The 23,439-nt window shown below is 35.7% G+C and overlaps 2 protein-coding genes across 3 annotated transcripts; both read right to left on the bottom strand.

Moving 5' to 3' along the window:
* On the bottom strand, positions 1,980-10,093 carry LOC109728745 (E3 ubiquitin-protein ligase At1g12760-like). 2 transcript variants are annotated; one of them, XM_020259258.1, is made up of 5 exons: positions 9,263-10,093; positions 4,626-4,745; positions 4,393-4,525; positions 3,983-4,147; positions 1,980-2,492 (listed from the first exon to the last, which is right to left on the bottom strand). In XM_020259258.1, exons 1-5 carry the CDS (start codon positions 9,859-9,861, stop codon positions 2,319-2,321), a joined length of 1,191 nt encoding a protein of 396 aa, XP_020114847.1. In that variant the 5' UTR covers positions 9,862-10,093; the 3' UTR covers positions 1,980-2,318. The 2 variants fall into 2 exon arrangements, with proteins under 2 accessions (XP_020114847.1, XP_020114846.1); XM_020259257.1 differs by having other exon boundaries at positions 3,983-4,150; positions 9,263-10,091.
* LOC109728673 (small nuclear ribonucleoprotein SmD3b-like) lies at positions 17,412-21,103 on the bottom strand. Its single transcript, XM_020259142.1, has 6 exons — positions 20,998-21,103; positions 20,797-20,888; positions 19,363-19,415; positions 19,225-19,291; positions 19,091-19,147; positions 17,412-17,801 (listed from the first exon to the last, which is right to left on the bottom strand). Exons 1-6 carry the CDS (start codon positions 21,101-21,103, stop codon positions 17,742-17,744), a joined length of 435 nt encoding a protein of 144 aa, XP_020114731.1. The 3' UTR covers positions 17,412-17,741.

The following is a 23,439-nucleotide window of genomic DNA, read 5'->3' as shown; positions in this document are numbered from 1 at the left end:
AATTTATGAATTCTAGTGAGATATCTATTATAAGACATAACATACTTATTTATCCTGACGTAAGTATTATATAAGATAATTCACATAACTTATAGACTTAGTCAACAAATGAGGTCATTTGACATAAAAGAGACACAATGTGAATAAAGTGGCATGGATTAGAGAAAAAATCTTATCATTGGATTTGCACATTGGTAAATGTGGATATTGTGAAATCCTTGAGGTGGCATGGTAATAGAAATCCATAGTTGTGGATTGAGATTAAAGCTTGCAAGATCCTATACTTTGCTAGATGGCTAGATGATTAGATGGCATCACTTGTGAACCTCGTGAATCCATGAGATAAGACCTTCCAGAAGTATCACTGTTGATAAGGCAATCTTTTTCGACACTAAGGGTAAATTGATCTTTTTCAACCTTTTTCAATGGTGAGCAAGCGACGACTGGATCTATGGGTTGGTGAAGGTAATTGGGATAAGATGATATTAGTTCCTCCTAAAGAACTCGATGCATGTTGAATAAACAAATGGAACATCTAGTTGGTAAATTTCATAACTTCAAAACTTCATCGAGGCATATATAGTGGCATTATTGTATCTTAATTATCATGCTGAGTAGTAGTTTCTATATATTGCTTATTTTTTTATTATGCCTCTTTTGGTCAAGTGAGGGTAGATCACCGCCTTTGGCGGTTGCATCTATTAGTAACGTATTTCAAATTCTCACCCATTCGTTGTTATTATTTTTTAGCACTTTCCATTATTAGGGAGGTGTGTGATCACGGTAAGGACATCGCGAACTAACGAATAGTATTCCGGCCATTATCTCATTGGTTTAGTTAGAAAATGAAATATTATTGTTGACTTTGTTAATTTGAGAAAGTGACTCATAGTTGTATTATGATGTAGATGGTTGTAACTTGTATTTTGTAAATTTAAATTGATCACACATATTATGATAACCTATGGTTCATTGTTCATGCGGACATGGGAGGCTCTGTCTGTGCGACAGGTCTGTCGATGCACCGGCATAGAGGGTTTCTGCCGCTCGGGTCAAGGTGTGATATAGATAGTGAAATCGAAATAATAATAAGAAGAAGACTAAGAATAATAATAACAATAACAATAACAATAAGAAGACGAAAAAGAAATAATAATAATATGAAAGAGACCGTAAGTCACTAACAACCGTTCGCTTCACTGTTTGTTATATTCCAAATATTTTTATATTTTCTATTCAAAATATTTAAATAATCGGTATATAACTTAAATTGAGAAATTGTAAAAGATGCTGATGAAGTAATGAACCACAAGTCAACGATAGGTCGTTCATTTCACAATACATTATATTCTCATTTTTTTTGTACTTTGTATTCAAAGTATTTAAATCATCGCTACATAATTTGGGTTGAGACATTGTAAAGTATTGGTGAAGTTATAAAATTATCACATATCCTCAACTATGAAGAAAATTATAATACCATGGGTTACGAGATTTTCTCATTTTCATATTTTTGGGAGTCATGAGTAATCCATCAACAAGAAAATACAAGTTCCTAATAAATCCCAACTCAAGTGATATGATTAGTGGATAACAAACTTACGTTCCAAATATAAAAAATATAGCTTTCCTAAAGTGCTGTAAACGGATAGAACGAATAATAGAATTGAATTGTAGATTTTGTCAGTATTTAATTTCTAATAGTTAGCGGAGCTATATAATTGTAGATTTTGTTAACATTTAATCGACAACCCAAAAATTTCATACTGATAATCAACTCAGGAGCTCAAAATTCAAAAAGATCCAAAGTGACCCTACCAACAAAATGTACTGATAGTCTTCAACTATAAAGTTGGACTAGAAACTCCAATCAGCGGTGTCAGCACTCCGCAAGAAAATTTGAGGCACGGAATATGAGCATACATTATCCATGACAGCACTTTAACAATGCCCAACAAAGCTACACCGACAACTCTACAGAACAAATATAACAACACCACATATTTTATTAACATATTGAAATGGTGTTCCATAGCAGTGAAGCTGGTACAATTACATTTCTTTTTCTTGACTCGGTACATATTACGACTCGAGCACAATTCAAGCACCGAATAAAATAACTCGTTCCCTAAAGCTCTATATATTAACATAAAACAACAACATAATTCTCACGGGCTAAATTTTAATATTTGCATCACTGAATCAGTAAAAACATAAACATTGCCATAGTACTGAAGGCTCTCACTTTCTTGGACAAGCTGGTATGGCCAGATCGGCGCTGCAGAAAGCGCCTAACAAAACCTAAGAAACACCCATTTCTACACCTCCTCCCTTCCGAGGCTGTTGCTTTTGATAATATTATACTTGCAAAGTGGACAGGTGGCGTTGATGTATAGCCATTTATCTATGCAGGTGCTGTGGAAATGGTGGCCGCAGGGAAGCTCTCGCAGCTCCACACCATCATCATAGGCAGAAAGGCAGATGCAGCATTCCTAAATGCATAGAATAAATGATCATGTCAAATAGTGTTAATGTGACGTAAGGTTATGGCATTAGATTGTTAATAACCTGTATGTATACTGCCGACAGTAATAACAGAGGGCAGAGAAAATGTGTTAGTCCCAAAAGTAAAGCCACTTATTTTCTAATCTCTAATGAAGAATGAATATACGTATAAAACACATCTAATTGAATTCTAGCATTTGTTAGAACAAAGCAGTGAGCAAAAGAGATCAAATGATTTGACTACATTCCAAAACATAACATCTAAAAAGTTGGTTAGATGATTGTGAAAATCACGACGATCAGCTCCAGTGACCTAAACTCTTTCCTCCAAGCAAGTGGTCCTCCAAACTAAGAACTTTGTACTTTTGGTGGTTATATTTTCTAACATGCCGGAAATTTCAAAACTACACGGTTGACTACAATCAAGTAATTTTTTCAACGTACAAAAATTTCCCATTTCCAAGTTTCTTATAATTTCCCCCAATCATAAACTGAAAAGTCCCCACATCCCTTAGACAAATACTAGTGGTGATTTCAGAAGAGAAAAACGGAAGAAGCTACCTTGGTTAGATCAATCAAATGGCTGATTCTGGAGAATATGAAAGCAATTAATGCTTATAACAATCGAACTTTCGAAATCATCAACCCAATACTGCTCAAGCTGTAACACTACAGGTCTACTAGTTTGCACCACACTGGAGATGCTGGCATGGAGGAGTAAGCTGGAGCTGCTTAAAAAGCTGGACAGTTCTTTTGCTGTACTTTGGATTTTGATTGTTGAATGGGGTAGTTTGTAGTTTTTTGTAAGAGAATTGTTAGTAGTGATGATGTATATAAGTAGATATAGGCTTCATGGATGTTGTGAATCTGTGTATAGAAAGGATACTTTGGGTCAAATTCTATTGGAGCAAATGTTGCATGGGTATAAAGCTGGATCTATATGGTGGCCAAGAGAGAGCCTCTTTGTGTGCCTACTTTTTGGAAGGATTAGAATAGGGTCTGCCTAACCCCCCAGGATGGTTTTCATCTCAAAAAAACAAAAATTATTATTATTATTATTATTATGAGGGTACAAGTTTGTCAACTATGCCAGTATGCTACAAATAAGGATCATTATTATATAGATTAAAGCTGATGTAACCCTTGGGAACTGATTATAAGAGTATATAATAACTAGCCATTCAGATCTCTGCAGTCATGCATTGGCAACTTAGTTTAAGAGAGCTCATTACATGCTTCATGAAAAGGAGGAAATACATTAACTGCATAAGAAATATAAAGAGAAGGGAAAAGGATACGCAGCTAATGCGAAAAGTGAACAAGACAAACAACTATTTATCGTAATTCAAGTCAAATCAGCTGTTTTTTTTTGTTATTTAAATGTCAAGAAAGGGTTTAGAGTCCTAAGTCTGATCCACATTCGAAATAATCAATTTTCAGAAGGCGAAGAGTGGAAGATCCAAGCAGGATAGCTTACCGCGTCCTCCGCTGAAAGAGCATGTTCAATTGGTGGATCACTGCCACACTCTGTCATAATTCCACCATAAGTCCTTGGTTGTTCACCACCAAGTTTCTCTTGATCACCAATGGTTCTGAATTTGTATCTTGGGAGTTGGCGAATGTCTTCATCAGATGCTCCTTCCTGCTTTAGTAAGAGAAACAATATGCAAGTAAACATTTCAGTGAAAGATAGAGCAATTTTTGTCTAACAATGAATTATACAACAAAAAGTGAGGACAAAAGGATACTTGGGGAATATCTTGGAACATTAAAATATTTGTGACAAATGTGCTTCAAAAAGTAGAAACATAGTACTGGTATCTTGAGCATATGGTGACATGATATAAAATCTTTCAAATGTAAAGTGCTGCTTCTAAGATGGCATACCTGATCAGCCACCGCGTATAAAATTGCAATAATACATGGTAGACAGCAGCAAACAGCAATACCAATGACGCAAGCAAGAGCAACACAAAAAACAACAAAGAAGACATCAAACGCCAGAAAGACTATGCAAAGCCTGCAAAAGAAATCAAGCAGGGAACAATGGTAAGTTAAAAAAGGAAGTTAGTTTGAACTGAGATTAAAAGAAATGTGCAAAGTTTCGAGTTATAAAGCACCAGTAAAGCTGTGGAGCATCATTAGTTAAAGCTTGGCCTCCCGCAGAAACCCAATAGAAGCCAATAATCCACCAAATGAATGAGAACATTGTATTTGCAGACTCCAGATGTTTTGCAATACTGCCAAAAGGAAAGGTAATGAGAAACATATTCTTCAAAGAGCAAGAATGCAACCCCAAGGCTGCAATAAAGAAACTAAACTAGCTTTGCATATGTTGTAGGTAATGCATAACAAACTAAGTGCTGCATTCAAAATATTGATTCAACAAAACAAATATTTATATTTGCCATAAAAAAGAACTAAAAAGTACAATCAATCATCTTGATTTATGAGTAATTTTTGCTAGTTAAACTTCATGATCATTTCCACTCCTATACTATTAGCAATTGTAATAATACCCAAAAGGAGTCAACAAGGCTGAATTTCACTGGGGGACAAACTCTGCAGGCCTAATCTTAGTTATCCAAATGTCTTGCTAACCCAGAATTAGCAAGAACAACGTTAATTTTGCTTTCTATAGATCATAGGAATGATTGCTGTGATTAAATGATTAACTGCCTTGAGGGAGGATCACTGTAATGATTATTGGGTAACTAAAAATAAGGTGAAGGATAGAAGAATTTCATGGATTAAACAGAGTACTAGTTACCTAGTTATCCTTGACTAACAAGGCTGCACTGCTGAGCCTTACACAACAGGATTATAGGACACCCTATTAATGTTAAACAATACCTTCTTTCAAATAACTGAAATAAAAGAAAGGAGCACATTTAAATATTTTAAATTCAACTACTGAGAACTACAAGTTCAACCTTCATAAACTTCTTCCAGCATAGTCACACTGACCATTTGAATCATTCTTAAAAATTTAAATACCTCAGTTGCATCAAAATCATATGCCAAAAACTGTAAAACATGACAGACGAAGTTATTTGCCATAAATGAATGAATGTGTCTTTGCCAGCAGCAGGTAATCCAACTGTAATGTATATATTAGGTTTTATACATAGTTCACAGGGAATCTATATCTTTCTCTTTCTTAAATAAAAACTCTGAGATCTGGTTTAGCCACATGTTTGTTAGCTTAGATACCTAGATAAGGAAAACATCATTTTTGGCTATTTAGAAGTTCAGTTAGGTGAGTACAGTTTGCTTATGTATTGCATTCATCTTGATTCTTCTGATGGCATTCACCAGACAGCTGTCAATTTGATGGATTACAGTAATGAAAATTATATGTGTACGAAAATGGATATCAACATGGATGGATAGCTTGGAGCAGATAGGCAGACTGGAATGACATTGGAAAACTATAAAACGAAATGGCCTAAAACTGATCTAATCCATTAGTGACAATTGTTTTCTCCAACTTGTACTTAGATTTAGCATCATGCCTTATTAGTTTTTTTTTTCTTTTTTTTTTTTGGGTGTGGGGGGNAATACTTCTCAGCTCCCAGTAGTCAAAGTTAGAGGTAACATACAATAGTGAGTTCACACATATAATGCACGTCAGGTATTCTCATGTCCTCATTTTCCGCATAAGAAGTGCCGATGACCATGCAAACTGTCTGTATCTCAAAGTATTCATGGATTTGATGGTTTAGCTAGTTTTGCTGTCTAGTGTAGGCAGTGTTTGCTAGTTTCAAGCAGTTGCCACAATCAGCATGTGGTTGGAAACCATTTAGAGAAGGACATTAACGTAGAGTACTTTGACAATTCAAGGAAGTTATTTTTCTATTTGTGTACAACACAGTACCAATAAAACAAAGAATTAAATTTAAGTAGCTCGAGCATATTTGTGAAAGTTCATAAGTGTGCTATCATCAGAAGGCAAAAGATCTTTTTTTTTTAAAAAAAAAGGGCAACAATTCATGGTAAGCATGCACATAATATAGTGTATATTTCATCCCTATCTCATAATAGTCCTCAGAAGGCAAAAGAATAAAAAAAATTAAAAAAATCATGCTCAACGTGCGCATAATATATAGTGTATATTTCATCCGTCTCATAATTGTACTTTTCTTTTTTAGTTTGACAATCGTAGCGTAGCTCTTGTGCTAGTAGTGATTCCATTGACCATTGGTATCTTCTCTTTCTTTTCTTTAATGAAATTGTCAGTAAATTCGATACTAATTACAATGATGTTCCACAAGTATAGCATCCGAGTAATATTGAACAATATAAGAAGAAATGAAAGCGCTAGTTCCTTGTCAAGCACCGATATCAAGTCCTGTTTCTTTATGTTATGATGGTAAGAGTCTATGGTGCATTAACACAGATACGTTATATAGACACAACGTGCAGTATAAATATGCCGATAAAATAGAAATAAGGCAGTGGATATACACATACACATACTAATACACATTTATACTTATGTGCAAGCGTGTGTAGAGAGAGAGAGAGAGAGAGAGAGAGAGAGAGAGAAAGAGAGATAGAGATTAAAGATCTACATGGCCTGGTACATATGAAAATACAAAAGCACATATGGATGCCCATGTTCCTGGCACAAATGAAAATAAAATGGACACATGGATGCTCCTGTTAAAAGAATTACTCTAGTCTATTTTCTCATACTTCATTTAATTGAAAGTGCCGGCAGAATCAAAGAAAGTAGCCAACAAGGATCTCCAATTTATTCATCAACAAAAAAACTAGAAATGACAGATTTTTCAATTTAAAATAAATTACAATAGAACACTAATCACGAATGAATACCATGATCTATTTTTTAGCAAGTACCCAGTATGGATCCTAGAAGAATCCAAACCATATCTGCACATCTAATCTAGTTTTTGAGAACCAGCTAAGTAAAAGAAGCATCCAAGGATTCATTTAAAATATCTTATGAGTATAATTTCCTTATCAAAATATATTAACCAAGTGTAATTAAATACCTGTACTCATATTTGAAAATATCCTTACATATCCATCTTACAGATATTTCAATGACAAGAAGTTCGTAATCCTTCGAAGTTACCCAAGGGTTGATACATAATGAAATACTCATATAAGGAAGAAATAAATCTCTCTTCACATGACAGTTGATTATAAATTATTTTATGTTTCATATCAATCCCAACAAACATCAACTGCCGCTAAAAATCAAAAAAAAAAAGAAGAAAAGAGTTGAATGCCCCAACTCCAACCACCCTTCCAACCAAAGAAGTGTCTAGGAAATAATAGGAATAGAGCTAAATCATGTTTGTCCTGCTTTTACAACCTTAGTCATCACAATCGCCTAAAGACTTAGACTCTCGGAAGACTTCAAAATAATTTTAAAAGCTTCGCGATAGATGTGCCTCCACAAATGTTAAAAATACCAAAGAAGAATATATTTGGCTTTCAGAACTTCTCTGGTTATTAGATATAACTTTATGCCTTTTCTAATTTCCTCAAAAATCAGTAAGGCAATGCTTATGCCATGTCCTGTTGCCATAAGGAAAAGTACTCCTTTGGAACTGCAGACTGAATCGCTTATGATACCATTTATGAATTTAACTATTTTTGCAAGTTAAATTACGACTTATTATGAAGTGTTCCAGAGTTTAAAAAGAAAAATAGAGACAGTTCAAAATAAAAAGAGAGACATCAGTCTGCATGGAACATCGAAGGACCTTTTAAGGCGACCAAGGTGGTTTACCGCTTTGATAAATATGCTTGCAGCTTGCTTAAGAAGGTAGCAAACACAATATCCAACTTCGATCTAAAGCCTCAGCCACCAAAATGAACTTCGGCATACTGAATGTGTTCTCCAAACACAACTGCTTTGGTACTTCAGAGCCCCAAAAAATCAAAAAGCGCTTTGGATCTCTGCGCCTCCAATGCTAGGAAATAGCATTGGGAGCCTACATTTTAGATATATCCTCCTGAATTCTTTTCCCAGCGCTTCTGATGGAGATTCCCAATGCCATTATCAGAGGGGTGGACCTGTAAAGTTCTTTCTGATTTTTGGAGGTTCAAAAGCATTACAGCTGGTGCATTTGGATAATGCATTTCCAAACAAAACCTTAATGCTTGTATGGCCCCACGGCTTTATATGCAGCCAACTCTAGTATAGCATTTGACAAGCAAAGACGTCTCTATATTCTGCTGTACTGGAAAGCTGAAATGAAATTCTAGACCAATGAACAAAAGCACCTAATTGGAACTTCTGCTTCTCTTGCAACGAGAAGCCGTTGGACGGATTTTTCATACAATGCTAATAGCTGATAACCAAGCCAGTCGTTCAAATAATACTTCATCCCACTGCAGAGCCAAACAGGCCCTAATATGAACATCTGAGAACAAAGCCAATTGATGCCTTATGTCACGCCCCGATTCCATAGCAGAAGCCCACTGGGCGTCAACAGACCCGCCGAACGGACAAAGTTTTCCCTCTACACCTTAACCTCAATTAACTGCTTACTGCTTACCACTACAAACATTGCAAATACCTAATAGTGGAATAAAACTTATTCTCCCTCTTCTTTTGCTATCTAATACTCGTAACTGTTCTGTGAAATAAAAGCAACCCTACATACATCAATAGCATTCCTCAGTCATCAAATTCCTGATAAGAATACACCACATATCTTCGAATTCTTCAAAATTAGAGGAGGAATAACACAAAGAAATCAAACAGCGATATCATTACCTGGTCCCTTCCTCATTCTGACCCTGATCGAGATCATAACCACCGCCATTCCCACCCCCTTCCTCGATGTCCCGGGGCGAGCTGGGGCCCGAGCTACTGCTGTGGCTCCCGCCATCGTCGATCCCCTCGGGCCCGCGCCGCCGCGCGGGGTGCCTCCTCCGGTACTCGATCAGCACGCACACCATGTGGAGCACGCACTGCAGCGCGTAGCCCACGATCCACAGCCGCAGCGGCATGGAGGGCGCCTCGTCCCTGCTGAGGACGAGGACCCCGGCGGCGACGGCGACGAACGCGAGGTTCCAGAGGATGTCGAGGACGACGACGGGGCGCGAGTACGCCCAATCGCTCTGCCGCTCCTCCAGCTGCTCCGCCGCCGCCTCGCGCACCAGCATCGACGGCTCCCGCATCACGCGCCGGCTCCCCGCGCGCCGCAGGAACCGCGCCGCGCCGCGCAGGCTCGGCCGCCGCGGCAAGGCCCCCACCCCGCCGCCGCCTCCGCCTCCGCCTCCGCCTCCGCCGCGCCGCAACCCGCCGAGGAGCGGCGCCGGATCGACGGTGGCGGCGGCGCCGATCGAAGGGTTTAACCTCGTGGACGACATTGGGGGAGGAAGGTTCGGAGAGATAGGAGAGAAACCCTAAGTAAATGCTTCGCGAATTTGGAGAAGACGAAGAGATTCAGGAAAAATAGAAATTAAAAAAAAAAAAAAAAACACAACAAAAATGGAAACGGGCCCTCACATCGAAGCTATCCACGTTTTAATTGTTAGGTAATTATAGAAGTAATAATTGTAATGGTAATAATATTATACAAAATAACTTTTATATATATATTTTTAAGTTCTAAAGTGTATGATTAATTGATTTAAATTTTATTTATTTTATTTTATAGTTTTCTTTTTTGACTGATGAGGCGAAAAGGGACAAGAGAAGCAAAGCTGGGTGGATAGAGAAAGAGGATCCGATGGTGGTATTGGACAAGTGGTGCGATCGGGACCCTCCGATCGTGCCACGTGGATTCTGAGATTTGTGTTCGATGCAATGCTACTGTACTCAATCTTTTGATCATCAACCGTCGTTTTCGCAAAGTGGCGAAGTTAGGACCAGAAATTTAGGGCCTCAAAAGATCAGTCAGTTGATATTTTTAATCTTTAACTTTTAATTTAGGCCAATTTGCATAAAAAATCCACTTATTTTGGGCTTTTGCAAAATCGGGTCACCTTTTTCGTTTTTGCAGATTCGGTCCGCTTTTTCAGCAAACTGACCAAAATACCCTTATTACTTTTTCTCTTTCCTCTTTCTCTCTCTTCTTCGTTTCTCTCGTTCTTTTTTTTTCTCGCCGGCAGAGCGGAGGCAGAAACGATCCGTCTCGCCTCTCACCCTCATGCTCTCGCCCTCGCCCTCGCCCTCGTCCATGCACCCCCCACTTTCCTCGCCTCCGACCCCGCCAAGGCCGCGCCACGACTTTTTTTTTTTTGCTTTTTTCTTTTCTTTTCTTCTCCGACTCTTCTCCACCGTCTCTGACGACGACGCCTCTGGCCCTTCCCCGCCCTTCTCATCTCTCCCTCTCCCTTATTTTCTGCCGTCTCCGACGACGATTTATCTTGACCGGTGCCGACGTCGACACCGTAGAGGTCACTGCGGCGCTACAGCCTCGGAGCGGGGGGTCCTTAGCGGCGTCGTCACCGGCGTCGTAGCTATTGGCAGAGAAGGTGACAAAAAAAATTATAAAAAAAACAGAAAAAAAAAATAAAGATAAAAAATTATATAAAAAGAAGGATGAAGATGAAATTGTATCGTTAATTACAAAAAAAACTATAAGTTGTACTATTTAAGATGTAAACTGCTGCTTTAATATAAAAATTATACTCTTTGAATGAAAATTATACTATTTTTTATCTTAAACTGCATCCTTTTAAGTGATATTTATACTGTTTCTCCTCTTGTTGCACTGTTTCTCCTCTTGTTGCACCATTTCTGTGAGAAATGGTGCAACAAGAGGAGAAACAGTGCAACAAGAGAAGAAACAGTATAAATATCTCTTAAAAAGCTGCGCAGTTTCTCCTCTTGTTGCACTATTTCTCCTATTGTTTACACAGAAATGGTGCAACAAGAGGAGAAACAATATAAATATCTCTTAAAAGGGTGCAGTTTAAAATAAAAAATAGTGTAACAAGAGAAGAAATGGTGCAACAAGAGAAGAAACAGTAGATATATCTCTTAAAACAGTGCAGTTTCTCCTCTTGTTGCACTATTTCTCCTCTTGTTTACACAGAAATGGTGCAACAAGAGGAGAAACAGTGCAACAAGAGAAGAAACAGTATAAATATCTCTTAAAAGGGTGCAGTTTCTCCTCTTATTGCACTATTTCTCCTCTTGTTTACACAGAAATGGTGCAACAAGAGGAGAAACAGTGCAACAAGAGGAGAAACAGTATAAATATCTCTTAAAAGGGTGCAGTTTAAAATAAAAAACAGTGTAACAAGAGGAGAAATGGTGCAACAAGAGAAGAAACAGTGCAACTTTTGTTTAAAGAGTGTAACTTTCATCTTAATGGATGCAGTTTACATCTGAAAGAGTGTAATAAGAAGAGAAACAGTGTAAATATCTCTCAAAGAGTGTAATTTTCGTTTAAAGAGTGTAATTTTCATCTTAAAACTGCAGTTTACATCTTAAGTAGTGCAACTTATAATTTTTTTTGCAGTTAACGATATAATTTCATGTTCATCATTCTTTTTATATAATTTTTTATCTTTATTTTTTTTTTCTGTTTTTTCTATAATTTTTTTTTGTCACCCTCTCTGCCAACAGCAACGGTGCTGGCGACGACGCCGCTAAGGACCCCCGCTCCGAGCCTGTAGCGCCGCAGTGACCTCCACGGTGTCGACGTCGACGTCGGCGCCGGCGAAGATGCATCGTCGTCGGAGGAGGCAGAAAAAAAAAAAGAACGAGAGAAACGAAGAGGAGAGAGAAAGAGGAAAGAGAAAAAGTAAAAAGGGTATTTTGGTCAGTTTGTTAAAAAAGCGGATCAAATTTGCAAAAACGAAAAAGATGGCCCGATTTTGCAAAAGCCCAAAATAAGTGGATTTTTTATGCAAATTGACCTTTAATTTATTATAATTTTTTTTTTTACTTAAATTTTATAAATTATTATAATTAAATTGTATTAGCTGATTTAGGTGGTTAAATATTAGCAAATTATTGATGTAAAAACAATGCGAAAGTATTGTAATTGATAATGCAATAATAATTAAGACATTATATAATTACTTTTATATCAACTATGCGTCAACATGTAATGAACTAAATTAGGTTATAAGTTTAATTATAATAAATTTAAATTTGTAAGACAGACATTATAACAAATCAAAGTTTAAGGACTACAGTATAACCTGCCTCATAATTTGAGAACCGAACTAACTTTGTGACTAACGAAGGATTGTAACCCTTATCCAAAGGCCAGGATATAAAAAATCCTTTTGACTTTTAGTTAAAAATGCAAAAAAAAAAAAAAAAAAAAAAAAAAAGAAGGTACCGGTAGAATGGAGTTGGCCCTTAGATCGGCCAAATTGTAGAATTACAGTCCCTAAGCCCTTGTTTGGTTGGGGTTAAGGGGTTATTCCACCCCTTCACCCCCATTTTATCCCCAAATACCTTAAAAAATGAGTGGGGTTAACTAACCCCAGGTCAAATAAATTATCCCGAGTTAGCTAACCCCACCTAACCCTACCAAACTCCAACCAAACACTATTTTTTATTCATAATAACCCACTATCTTTCTTATCACACCTACTCCAACCAATCATTATCCTTCTTTATCAATCATTATCTTCTTATCCCACCTGCTCCAACCAAACACTATTTTTCATTATTCTAAACTAACTCCAACCCCCAACCAAACATAAAAAAACTTTAACCCACTTTAACCCTGAACTTAACTCTATCCCTGGAATAGCTACTTTTTTCTTAACCTCGAACCAAACGGTAGCTAAAAGTTATAGAATTAGCGCTCTTCAAAATTTTATGGGCATCATCTCCAAAGGGTAAATTGCATGTTTGGTTCTCAAACTACTAGTCAGGGGTGATGCAGTGGTTCTCAAACTTCAATTCATTCTAATTTTAGACTAATCTAAAACTGCACTTACATATTATTTATTGATACTTTATGAACTGAACTGACATATTATTTATTTGGAGCAATTGCTTATATACCCCTGAAAAGTTTCTGACTTTCTAATTTACTCCTCTTAGAAGGCTAATATTGAATATTCCTTTTTTACGTTCCAATATATTTCTAATATACCTCTAAAGTTAAAATCTTGTTAATGAATTATGTTATCTCTATAAAATTACTATTTTGCCCTTTTAGATATACCCTTCTACCATCACCGACTTTTTCTTATTTGCCATTAAGTTAGGGGCACAAAAAGTATTTTGCTTTTTGGCATTTTTAAATATACCCTTCTACTATCACCAGCATTTCTTATTTGCCCTTAAGTTAAGAGTAAAAATGGTATTTTAATTTTTTTAAACTGTAGTAGATATTTAACTCACGTTTAACCAAATTAATTCATCATCAATCATATTGCTATATCATTTTTACTTTAACGACTCATTAATGTTTAGTTAATTAAATTAAGTTATAAAGGATAACGATAAATCTAAAAGTTCGAATCAGTTATCATAACGAATTAAAATTTGAGAATCAAAATATCACCAGCCTCATAGTTTAGGAATAGTAGTGTAGATTGGCGCCGTGTGGCAAAGCGCACCCATTCACCAACCCAACTATTAGGAATTTTGAAATCAGTCCTTTATATGTATTTTAAATCCTTTAGCTTTTATTTCAAATTAAATTTTACACTTAGTTTACTCAACAAATTTATCTAGTTTAATAATTATATTTGTTTTATCAAATTTGATAATCAAATTTATTATCAAATTTAACTAAAAAACTAAAAAAAAAAAAGTTGTTTCAACTCTTAAATGGCTTGGCTATAAAATTTATACTCATAAATTTTATATCCAAGCCACTTAAAGGTTGAGACAATCTTTTTGAATTTTTAGTATTAAATTGGATATAAACTTTGTTTAAATTTGATTATTAAATTTGATAAATTTTTTGACTAAACTAAATATAAAATTCAAATACAAAAATTAAAATATAAAAACCTAAAAAGTTAAAGGGCTGATTTCAAATTTGTTAGTAGTTGAGAGAGGTCTCCATGCATTTTAACACAGTGGCTTGGATGGGCACCACTTAACCACCGACCCTATCACCATCGTCTCCAAACTAAATAATTTTGAATCTAATTTGGAGATAATGACCATAAATTTTCGTCTGACAAGTTGCTTGATAGCTGGTACCTAAAATTTTGAGTTTATAACCTAATTACTTTATATTTTTTGCTTAGATTCATTTCTATAAAAGTAAATGAAGTAGATAACCCGATATTTTTCTTTCAAAAAAAAAAAAATCTTTTATTGTAGTATTAGAACATGAAAAAAAAAATTATACTTAGATGTGTGAGTACAGTAAAAACAAGCAAATACGGTCTTATTTTTTTTAACAAAAGCACATCCACAATTCCACATCCATAAGGGACGCAGGTATATGTCGAATGCTAAATTTTCATAATCATATTGTGAAAAATAAATTCGAATTTAAATATGAACCAAATTTATATTCGGACATCATTCAGATAATAGCATATATATACATGTAAATATAAATAAATAAAAATTATCGCGAATAATATACATAATTCAACTAAAGTAATCGAACTTTGTATGCCTATCATTTATTCAATAAAATTTAATATTTAACAAAAATAAATACAATTGTAACATAAAATTCATAATAAAATAAAAAAAGAAGAAAGCGATAAAAAAAACTACTTTATTCCCTTAACAATGTACATTAATCTCTCTCTTATCTTCTAGAAATGAAAATGGACGAATATAATTGAAATTTTTTTAAAAAATATATATTTGCATCCATATCTATTTTTGATTTTTTTTTTATGCAAAATTCTGATACTAGTATTCACATCCAATCTAATTCAGTGCTGGATTCGATTGGAGTTTATCCTAATCATTTTCACCCTATTTTTGAGTGTATTTTTTACACCTTTTAAGTAGAGTGTGGAGGTAATATTTTTTCTTTTCTTTTTTTTTTTAGAGAAATATAGCATGCTACCCGCTTCGTTTATTTTATTTAGAAATAAACTTAACTAGAAATGTGAATCAATTAGGATTCGAACTTGGGTCTCGGGTACCGACCACCAAGTCCTTTTGTCACTTGCGCTAGGGACGGTTGGTGTAGGTAATATTTTTTCAAAAAGAACAAGCTAAAATGTATGGAGAGCCCCCTAACTATTGGCCATTTTCGAACAAAAATTACTGCGCATACATTTTATTATACCGTATAAATGTTACACCCGATGATTCTAGAATTTTTGAGTTTTAAGCATTAAAAGAATAGTTGGTACGATTAGTGAATAAATCTTATCTTTTGAGGGATCAGAGTGTTTAGTTTACGCCGACAATATAAATTAGGTGTACATATAGCATTGCTCCTTTGAAAATAAATTCTCCAACATCTTTTTTCTTTTTTCTTTGTTTTTGAATTTTGTGGGCCATTTTGTAATAGACGCCCCAAGTTTATTTTGATTGAAACGCCTCAAGTTTTTTTTTATTGAAACACCTCAAGAATTTTTTGATTTCAACCATAATTACCCAATTCCATTCTTTGATTCACCATAAATTTAACTTACTCATAACTTTACCAAAAATTTAATTTGCTAGTAACTCTACACTGCTAAACGCCGTAATTTACTTTGCCTCAAGTGATGCCAGAATCAATTACGGAAGGAAAAAAAAAAAAAAAGAATAAAATAATTATAAATCAACTGTTGTTACTTTTCTTTACCTTCTTATGCGTTAGTGTAAAAAATTTTAATAAATCAAACAAAAGAAAAAAAAAAAAAAAGAAAAAAAAGAAGAAGAAGAGATAATTGTATTTCCAAATCCATTGGCTCGTACGAAACAAAGAGCAGTAATAATTTTTTCACCTTAGGATGTATTTGTTTGACCAAAAGTGACAGATGTAGCCTTCAATATCCATTTTCGTCGTTTGTTTTGCAGTCACTTCACTTTCGTTTAAAATTCAAACTTCTAAAATTAGCATACATTAACTTCCACTCACTCTAGGGTTGACATCAATTACAGGAGAAAAAAAAGAGTGATAAAAAAGTAAAAGAAGCAATTGCTTGTATATTCCTAAAAAGTTTCTAATTTTTTTATTTATCTCTTTTAGAAAGCTAATATTAAAAATACTCATTTAAAATTCGAAAGTCTTTCAATCATACCCGTAGAATTAAATTTCCTTACTGATCTGTCGGAAATAACCGTTATCTATATAAAATTACTAATTTTCCTTTCAAATATACCTTTATGCTGTAAAACTAAATCTTCTTATTTGCTAGAGACAAAAATATTTTGATTTTTTATCTTTTCAAATACACCCTTCTACTGCCACAAACTTTTCTTATTTGACTTTAAATTTGAAGCAAAATAAGTATAAATATTTTGACTATTTTTAATTATAGTAGAAATTTAACTCAAGTTTAATCTAAAAAATGACTTAACCAGCACGACCGAACAGCGAAAATATTTTTGAATAACGAAAAAAATATATGAGATGTATACTTAATACAAAAAAAAATGGAAGTACGTGAAATATTTCTTATGTTCTGAAAATATATAAAAAAATCATCTCAAAATTAAAATATTAACTTCTCTGACGCATTCAATTTTTACACTATTTACTTCCTTTCAAACAAACAGTAAAACTAAAGGTACTTAAGATTCACAACTATACAAACACGAGCAAAGAAAAAATAATATTTGTGAACTCTACCTCAACTTGAAGTTGAGGTCAGTAAAATAAATGCCCTAAACTTCAATTCTTTCAACCTAAAAACTAAAAACCACTTGCAGGCAAACAAAGAGGCAACAGGCAAATTACCACCTCTTCTTATTTAAAAATAACTCTTTTCAGTAAAAGTAGTAGTGAAGTCAAAAGTATGATATGAAATGGAAAAGGGAGATGGCATGTGTTGCAGAATCTCTATGAACTGCAACAAAAATAAGAAGCAAAAATATTCAGAAACCTGCTGCATTCACAATGCCACCGATTTAGTACAGACTTCAGCTCATCCAGCAAAAGTCTAAATTAGCCAAGAAAGATAACTCAGCATTACACAGACTACTGATTTCTAAAGCAGTTTTCCAAAATACCTACATAAACAGTGCAACTTGTCGACAAGAAACAGAGTTATAAAATATTCCGAGGTGGAGGTAACAAAGATTTTTTGGGGCCACTGAAGATCGAAAAAGTAATTCAACAACATAAACATTACTGAAGCATCTCTATTTCCCTACCGGCGAGGAAGCAAAGGAACCAAGGCAACCTAGATGACTACCGCCTTACTGGAGGCACAGCACCACGACCGGGACCGCCACGACCAGCTGCTTGAGCCTGCATGGAGACATGACGGGAAATGAGAAAGAGTTCTGAGTACATTCATCCTCTTATCTTCAATGAGCTACTTACAAAAAGAGTAACACAATTAGTACCCGATTGATATCATTTCCAAATGAAAAGGTTCCATCATTTTGGAGGAACTCTGAAGAGCCTCTGTTTATGTGATGATTTGTGTCTTAAAGCAGCGCTTAAAAAAAATAATTGCTGAAATTAAGATTGTCCAAGTGCTCCCTCCAAAGACCCTACTTTGGTGAGACAACTAACTTAGTTAATGGTTTCTTGTTTGTACTTAAAAAACTTTCAGAAGCCTGCTAGTTGACTTTCATTACTTCACTTTACCACAAAACTTCAGTTCCCACAAAAGCATGGAGAAGGTCCAGCCATAAAAACGACGTATGGCTTCTAGAATGTGAGCATTTCCAGTTGATAACTGGACAACGTACTACATAGAAAAGGCTGAGAGTTGATCTGAAAATAAATACACATGAAAACCAATCCCTCGTGATAGGGAACACAGCTCTTCCAATCAAAATTGAACTGCATTTAGCTGGGCACATACTTAATTGTTCTTACTATATACTGCTAAGAATCGGATGCAAAAGAGTTCCAAATCTTGCTGATTAAGCCACCATGAGGGGATGAATCATTACAAACTTTGCTCGGAAGATAGCATTATTCAAATAAAATAAGGTGTCAGCAGTATTGGGGATGGTCTTCATAACATGTTAATAGTAATGCACCAAATTCAGTTGCTGGTAAAAGTGCTTCTGTTCCATCATGCAAACTCAGCTAACCAGGATTATACGACATCATAGGGGATCAAATCATTATTTTCGAATCCAATAGGAAGGATCAGACCACTCAACTAAACCATAGTATCTCTACCGCTGTGGTAATTTCGTACAGTTCATTATTCAACTGAAAGTTCTAAAACTAGAGACAAAGGAAAAGAGGCTGTTCAAACACCAGCAACCGCATGAAGAAGCCCAACCTCATTCATGGGGATCTTAGAGGAAGACCATTACCAAGATAAACTCATGAAATTGTGACTCAAATTACTCTTACCTCTTAGTTCTGTGCCTTTTGACAATGCAACTTCAAAGAAATGAAAATTTTTACATGACATAATAATAAATATATCATGACCAACATGGAAAAAAATTGAAGTTTAAAAAAGCAGTAAGTAGAGACAGGACAAGAATATGGAAGAAAATATTTCGAATAAAAGCCCAATAACAAGAGTAGTAACAAAAAGGAACAATCAGTTGAGTAAATGGACTTACCCTAGCGCGCATAGCAACAGCACGTCCACGGCCAACTCCAATAGCTGAGCCTTTTCCCTTCATAAGAGGAAAAAAAAATCTCGATTAGAAACTTACAATAAAATGCATTACTTACAAATAAGGCAAAGAAATACCTTAATTCTTGCATCCAATCGCTTGAACATAGGAGCATTTTTCAGCATATCAGGAATTATCATAAACCTGCAAAAGAGAAATCATTTTAGCAATCATCTTAAGAACAAACATTTGATAATTCAGGGTATACTGCATACCTGACTTTGCTGCCTCGGATAAACACATGCTCAAGTTGTGAGACTTTTCCATCCTACCATGGAGAATAAAGAAGTTAAATTAAGATAAAAAACTGATTGTTAGGCATACAAGCATTTGTATCTATTCATGTCAAAGCATTAGTATAGTTGTAGCTTATTGAACTGCCATTTGAGTTGTGCATATTTAAATCCCCTAAACAGCTTCTCTCTATGGCAAAAGCAAAGCTCCAAACAGGAGCTTATGCTTTTCATGTTCAGGATCAGATTTTGGCTATCCACCATAGTAGAAGTTCTAGACTTCTCTCTTTGCCAAAACTCTCTACTCGAGATAATAGCATCTAAATCTATGCAAATCCAGGTCAAGCCTATTTTTGGGCCAGAATAATTTTGCCTGATCCAAACCCAGCCTAACCTGAAAGATTTATAAACATTTTAAACCCAGTAGGGTCAGGTAATAAAATCTCCAGGAGAGCAAGCTCACGTACTAAAATCAGGCCAGGTTAAGTCAAACCAAAGAAACAAAAAACAAAAATCCAGGCCTAACTCGGCCCTGAATCAGGGCATGCCAAAGCCAACTGGCCAAGTACCAGGTCAATCAAGCCTTGTTGGGTGGATCGGGCTTGGTTTGTTCAGGCCTATTAACAGCTACAAGTAGGAAGTACAAAAGCAAGGACAAACAGGAATTTAGTCTACAGTTGCAAGATGTAAGCCACAACTCAGTTGTAAAGCCAATGACACAGTAACCCGAAATTAAATGTATCTTTACAAAGAGACAAATCAGTACATACACAAAGCATAGGGTGTTGAATAGTTCTTTGAGTTTCAGAATTTAGAAAAAGAAATGAGACTACATACAACAGTTAACTGCACTTCACGATTTAGGACCTTTCGTTTGGACTAGGTATTTATGCTACCCTACCTAAAATTACAGCTGACCCAAAACTCCATAAATATAGCGTATAGCAGAGGACTACAATTATGAACAGACGTAGTTGACACACAATATAGTTATGAACTATACATGTCCTACATTTATACACAATAATACGTACATAGACACATACATACATACATGCATAGATAAATGTCTATCAGCGCATAAGTAGTTGCTTTTTAATCTCAATTAGGTATATGTTAGACAGATGAACACAATACTCTGTAGTTCAATTTCAGCCCTTGCATCATGTCATGTATTTTGCATGCACCAAGTATTTCGCTGATTTCATTAGGTGTTTATAATAACTTTACTATTCTAAAGTTTAACTGAGCATATAGTATTGAACAATTACATGTTAAATAGCCTCACAAAGATCAAATCCATGAGACACAATCTCAATAAAGAGTAGGGCAAGGTGGATCCTCACTTAAAGCCTCAACTGAAGAGACAATGTGCTCTACAAGTTTCCAATCAACCCTACCTTGACAAAAACATACCGATGATACCACATTATTTGGGGCTAACCTGAAGGAAAGTAGATCACAGTAGGCCAAAACCAGTCCCACCTTAACCTTATTACCACCATACCCTATTACCACCATAACAATAACTTATCAAAACTTGTTGATCCATTATAGATGATGACCAATTTAAACATTTGCTATAGTTATTATCATGTAGTATCACCTATTTGCTACATCCATTGGCTATTGCTTTTTTCTCTATAGCCAGAAAAAGTTCAGCTTGCATAATCCCCGTGAAACATATCCCATAAGCTCGAAATTCGAAATTGGCAGAGTCCATAGAAATGCTAAATGGCGTCAAACTGAATGAATCAAGCCAGGACCAAAATTTTATTGCGGCAATTGTGGGCAAGGTCTCAAGCCCAGGTCAAGCTTGATGCAAGCCCAAGGATGTGTTGCCCAAAAGCAACCGCGGGCCGGTAATATTCAAACCAGCTACACTAAAATTCAGTAAATGTTTCTTTAGCCCAAGCCCGACCTGCATTCATTTGATTTCTAAAATATGCGCCCAAAATGAGGAGGAAGAGGGGTGGGAGGGGTAGCTCAAGTCCATGTTATTTCTCACTGGGCCATTGAGCTTCTTGGCTAAAATAATGCTATCACACAATATATTAGCAGAACAAAAGAATAGCTTGGGATGTTAGATTTTGCTCCATAATTACAAAACTAATTTGAAGTCAACTTGATCTTTCAGAAATAATAAGAAAAATAATAATTGCTCTATTGCCTAGATGTCAGGGACTTAGCAAAATTGCTATGCAATCTGAGTCCTTGGCCCAACTCCACTAGCGAAAACGGGTTGAATCGGGTTGTCAAGGAAACCCAAACCCAATCCGCTGTGGGGAGATGAAGGGTTTTTGTAACTTCTCCCATCAATGATGAAAGCTCAAAGGTTACAAAACTACCAAGAGTTAATAGGTTGACTCTTGGACTTTTGGCTATTATGAGAGCTCATTATTGTATGAGTTAGTGGCGAATTAGTGTAGGCTAGATTCAATGTATTTAGGAGCCCATAAATTGTGGGGATGGCTATGGCCAAAAGAAGAAAAGAAGGAAGGGAGGTGGAAACACAAGAGGGAGTGTGTATGTGTGTTGTAATCTCTTTTTCTAAGTAGTGGAGTACTTAGTTTTTTTGAGTGAACCTCTGTCTCTCTCTCTCTCTGTCATTCTCTTTGCATATTTAGTCGTAGTACGCGAAGATCCGGACTAGCAACAGGGATGAAGGCTTGCCCATCTTCCAGCAGGAAGGCGGGCGCCGCATGGGCTTTGCGAACAAAAACGCTAAGGCCGTGACATAGAGCTCTTTCTTTCGAAAATGCGAGGCCACCGTCTTCAAGCATTATGTAGTTACTTTCCTCCGGCAGCAATTTAAAGACAAAAGGTTGAAAGAGAAAAAGGCCTTAGTAAAAGAGTGCACGTCAAGTCACTAATTAGGTATGATATTAAAATATATAGTTAGGAATGGTAGGGTCAAATGCTCCGTAGAAGTGAAGGCCAAATTTATTACATGCTCGCTCGAAATAGTCCTCCTATAAATGTGTTCTTAGTTTCTTGCCTTAGAAATTACAAGCAAAAGGGATCTACATGCCGTACTTATTAGACCGGTTGGCAGGTATGATGATGCAAATCATAGGTTGTAGACTACCAGTTTCTCGAGCTCGCACATCCAATACTCAGGTAGAATTTTTCCGAAAGAACTCACTAGAATAAGGATAGATCATAAACTCAAAAAGGTAGATTTATATCAAAGACATGTACAACTAGAAAACCCAAAGAAAAGAAAAAGCGAAAGAAAAAGCGATTCTGAGTCCCGACATAATTAATGCTCGCAAGACATCGTTAATCTCAAAGCTTTCGACATAAAAAAACAGTTGTCAGATGCAAGGCTAAAATAGATGCAATTTTTTTTATGCAGGGAGGGTGATTGGGACACGGGCTAACATGCGAATAAAGTTTTCATTTTGTAAAATCTTTGCCTAAATAATAACATTTTCTAGTATTATTCTCTACCACTAAACACAAAGCTCAGAACTTGTAAGCAACCGTGAATCTGGAACTATTATTCTGAAAACAGATGAATGGCAAAAGAGGGTGTTTGGTTGCACAAAAATAGGACAGAAAACAGTTTCCGAGTGTTTGGTTCCACAGAAAATAGTTTTCCACATTTTCGGTAAAACATCCATTTTTATTTATCAATTTTTTTGGGGGGGAGCGGAACCTCTCTTCATTTTCTTCTCTCCATTAAAACAAACACAAATGCTTGAAACATAATTTCAATTTTTCGCTAGAACAAATGCCGATAAACATAAATTCTTTTCTTCTTTTTTTTCATGGAAATCACTTTTTCTTCGAAAACTATTTTTCCTCTATCGTTTATTGTGCAACCAAACACCATCTGAAGATTCTGAACCCCTTACCCTTAACCATTAAATCTAGGAATGGCATGTTGAGAAGTTAATCATTCCAACGTTCCTCACATCGAAAAGAAAACCAGAGTGAGATTAATTGAGCACATATCTAAAGCAAGAAGAAGAACACATTTAAGCCCTAAAAATCTCTGAATCTCTAGAGAGAGAGAGAGAGAGAGAGATTCTAGGGTTTGTAGGAATCGAGGAA

Source organism: Ananas comosus, linkage group 24 (genome assembly GCF_001540865.1).
Source record: "Ananas comosus cultivar F153 linkage group 24, ASM154086v1, whole genome shotgun sequence".
NCBI lineage: Eukaryota > Viridiplantae > Streptophyta > Magnoliopsida > Poales > Bromeliaceae > Ananas > Ananas comosus.
The sequence above is the reverse complement of the archived record's forward strand: the minus strand, read 5'-3'. Positions and strand labels throughout refer to the sequence as shown.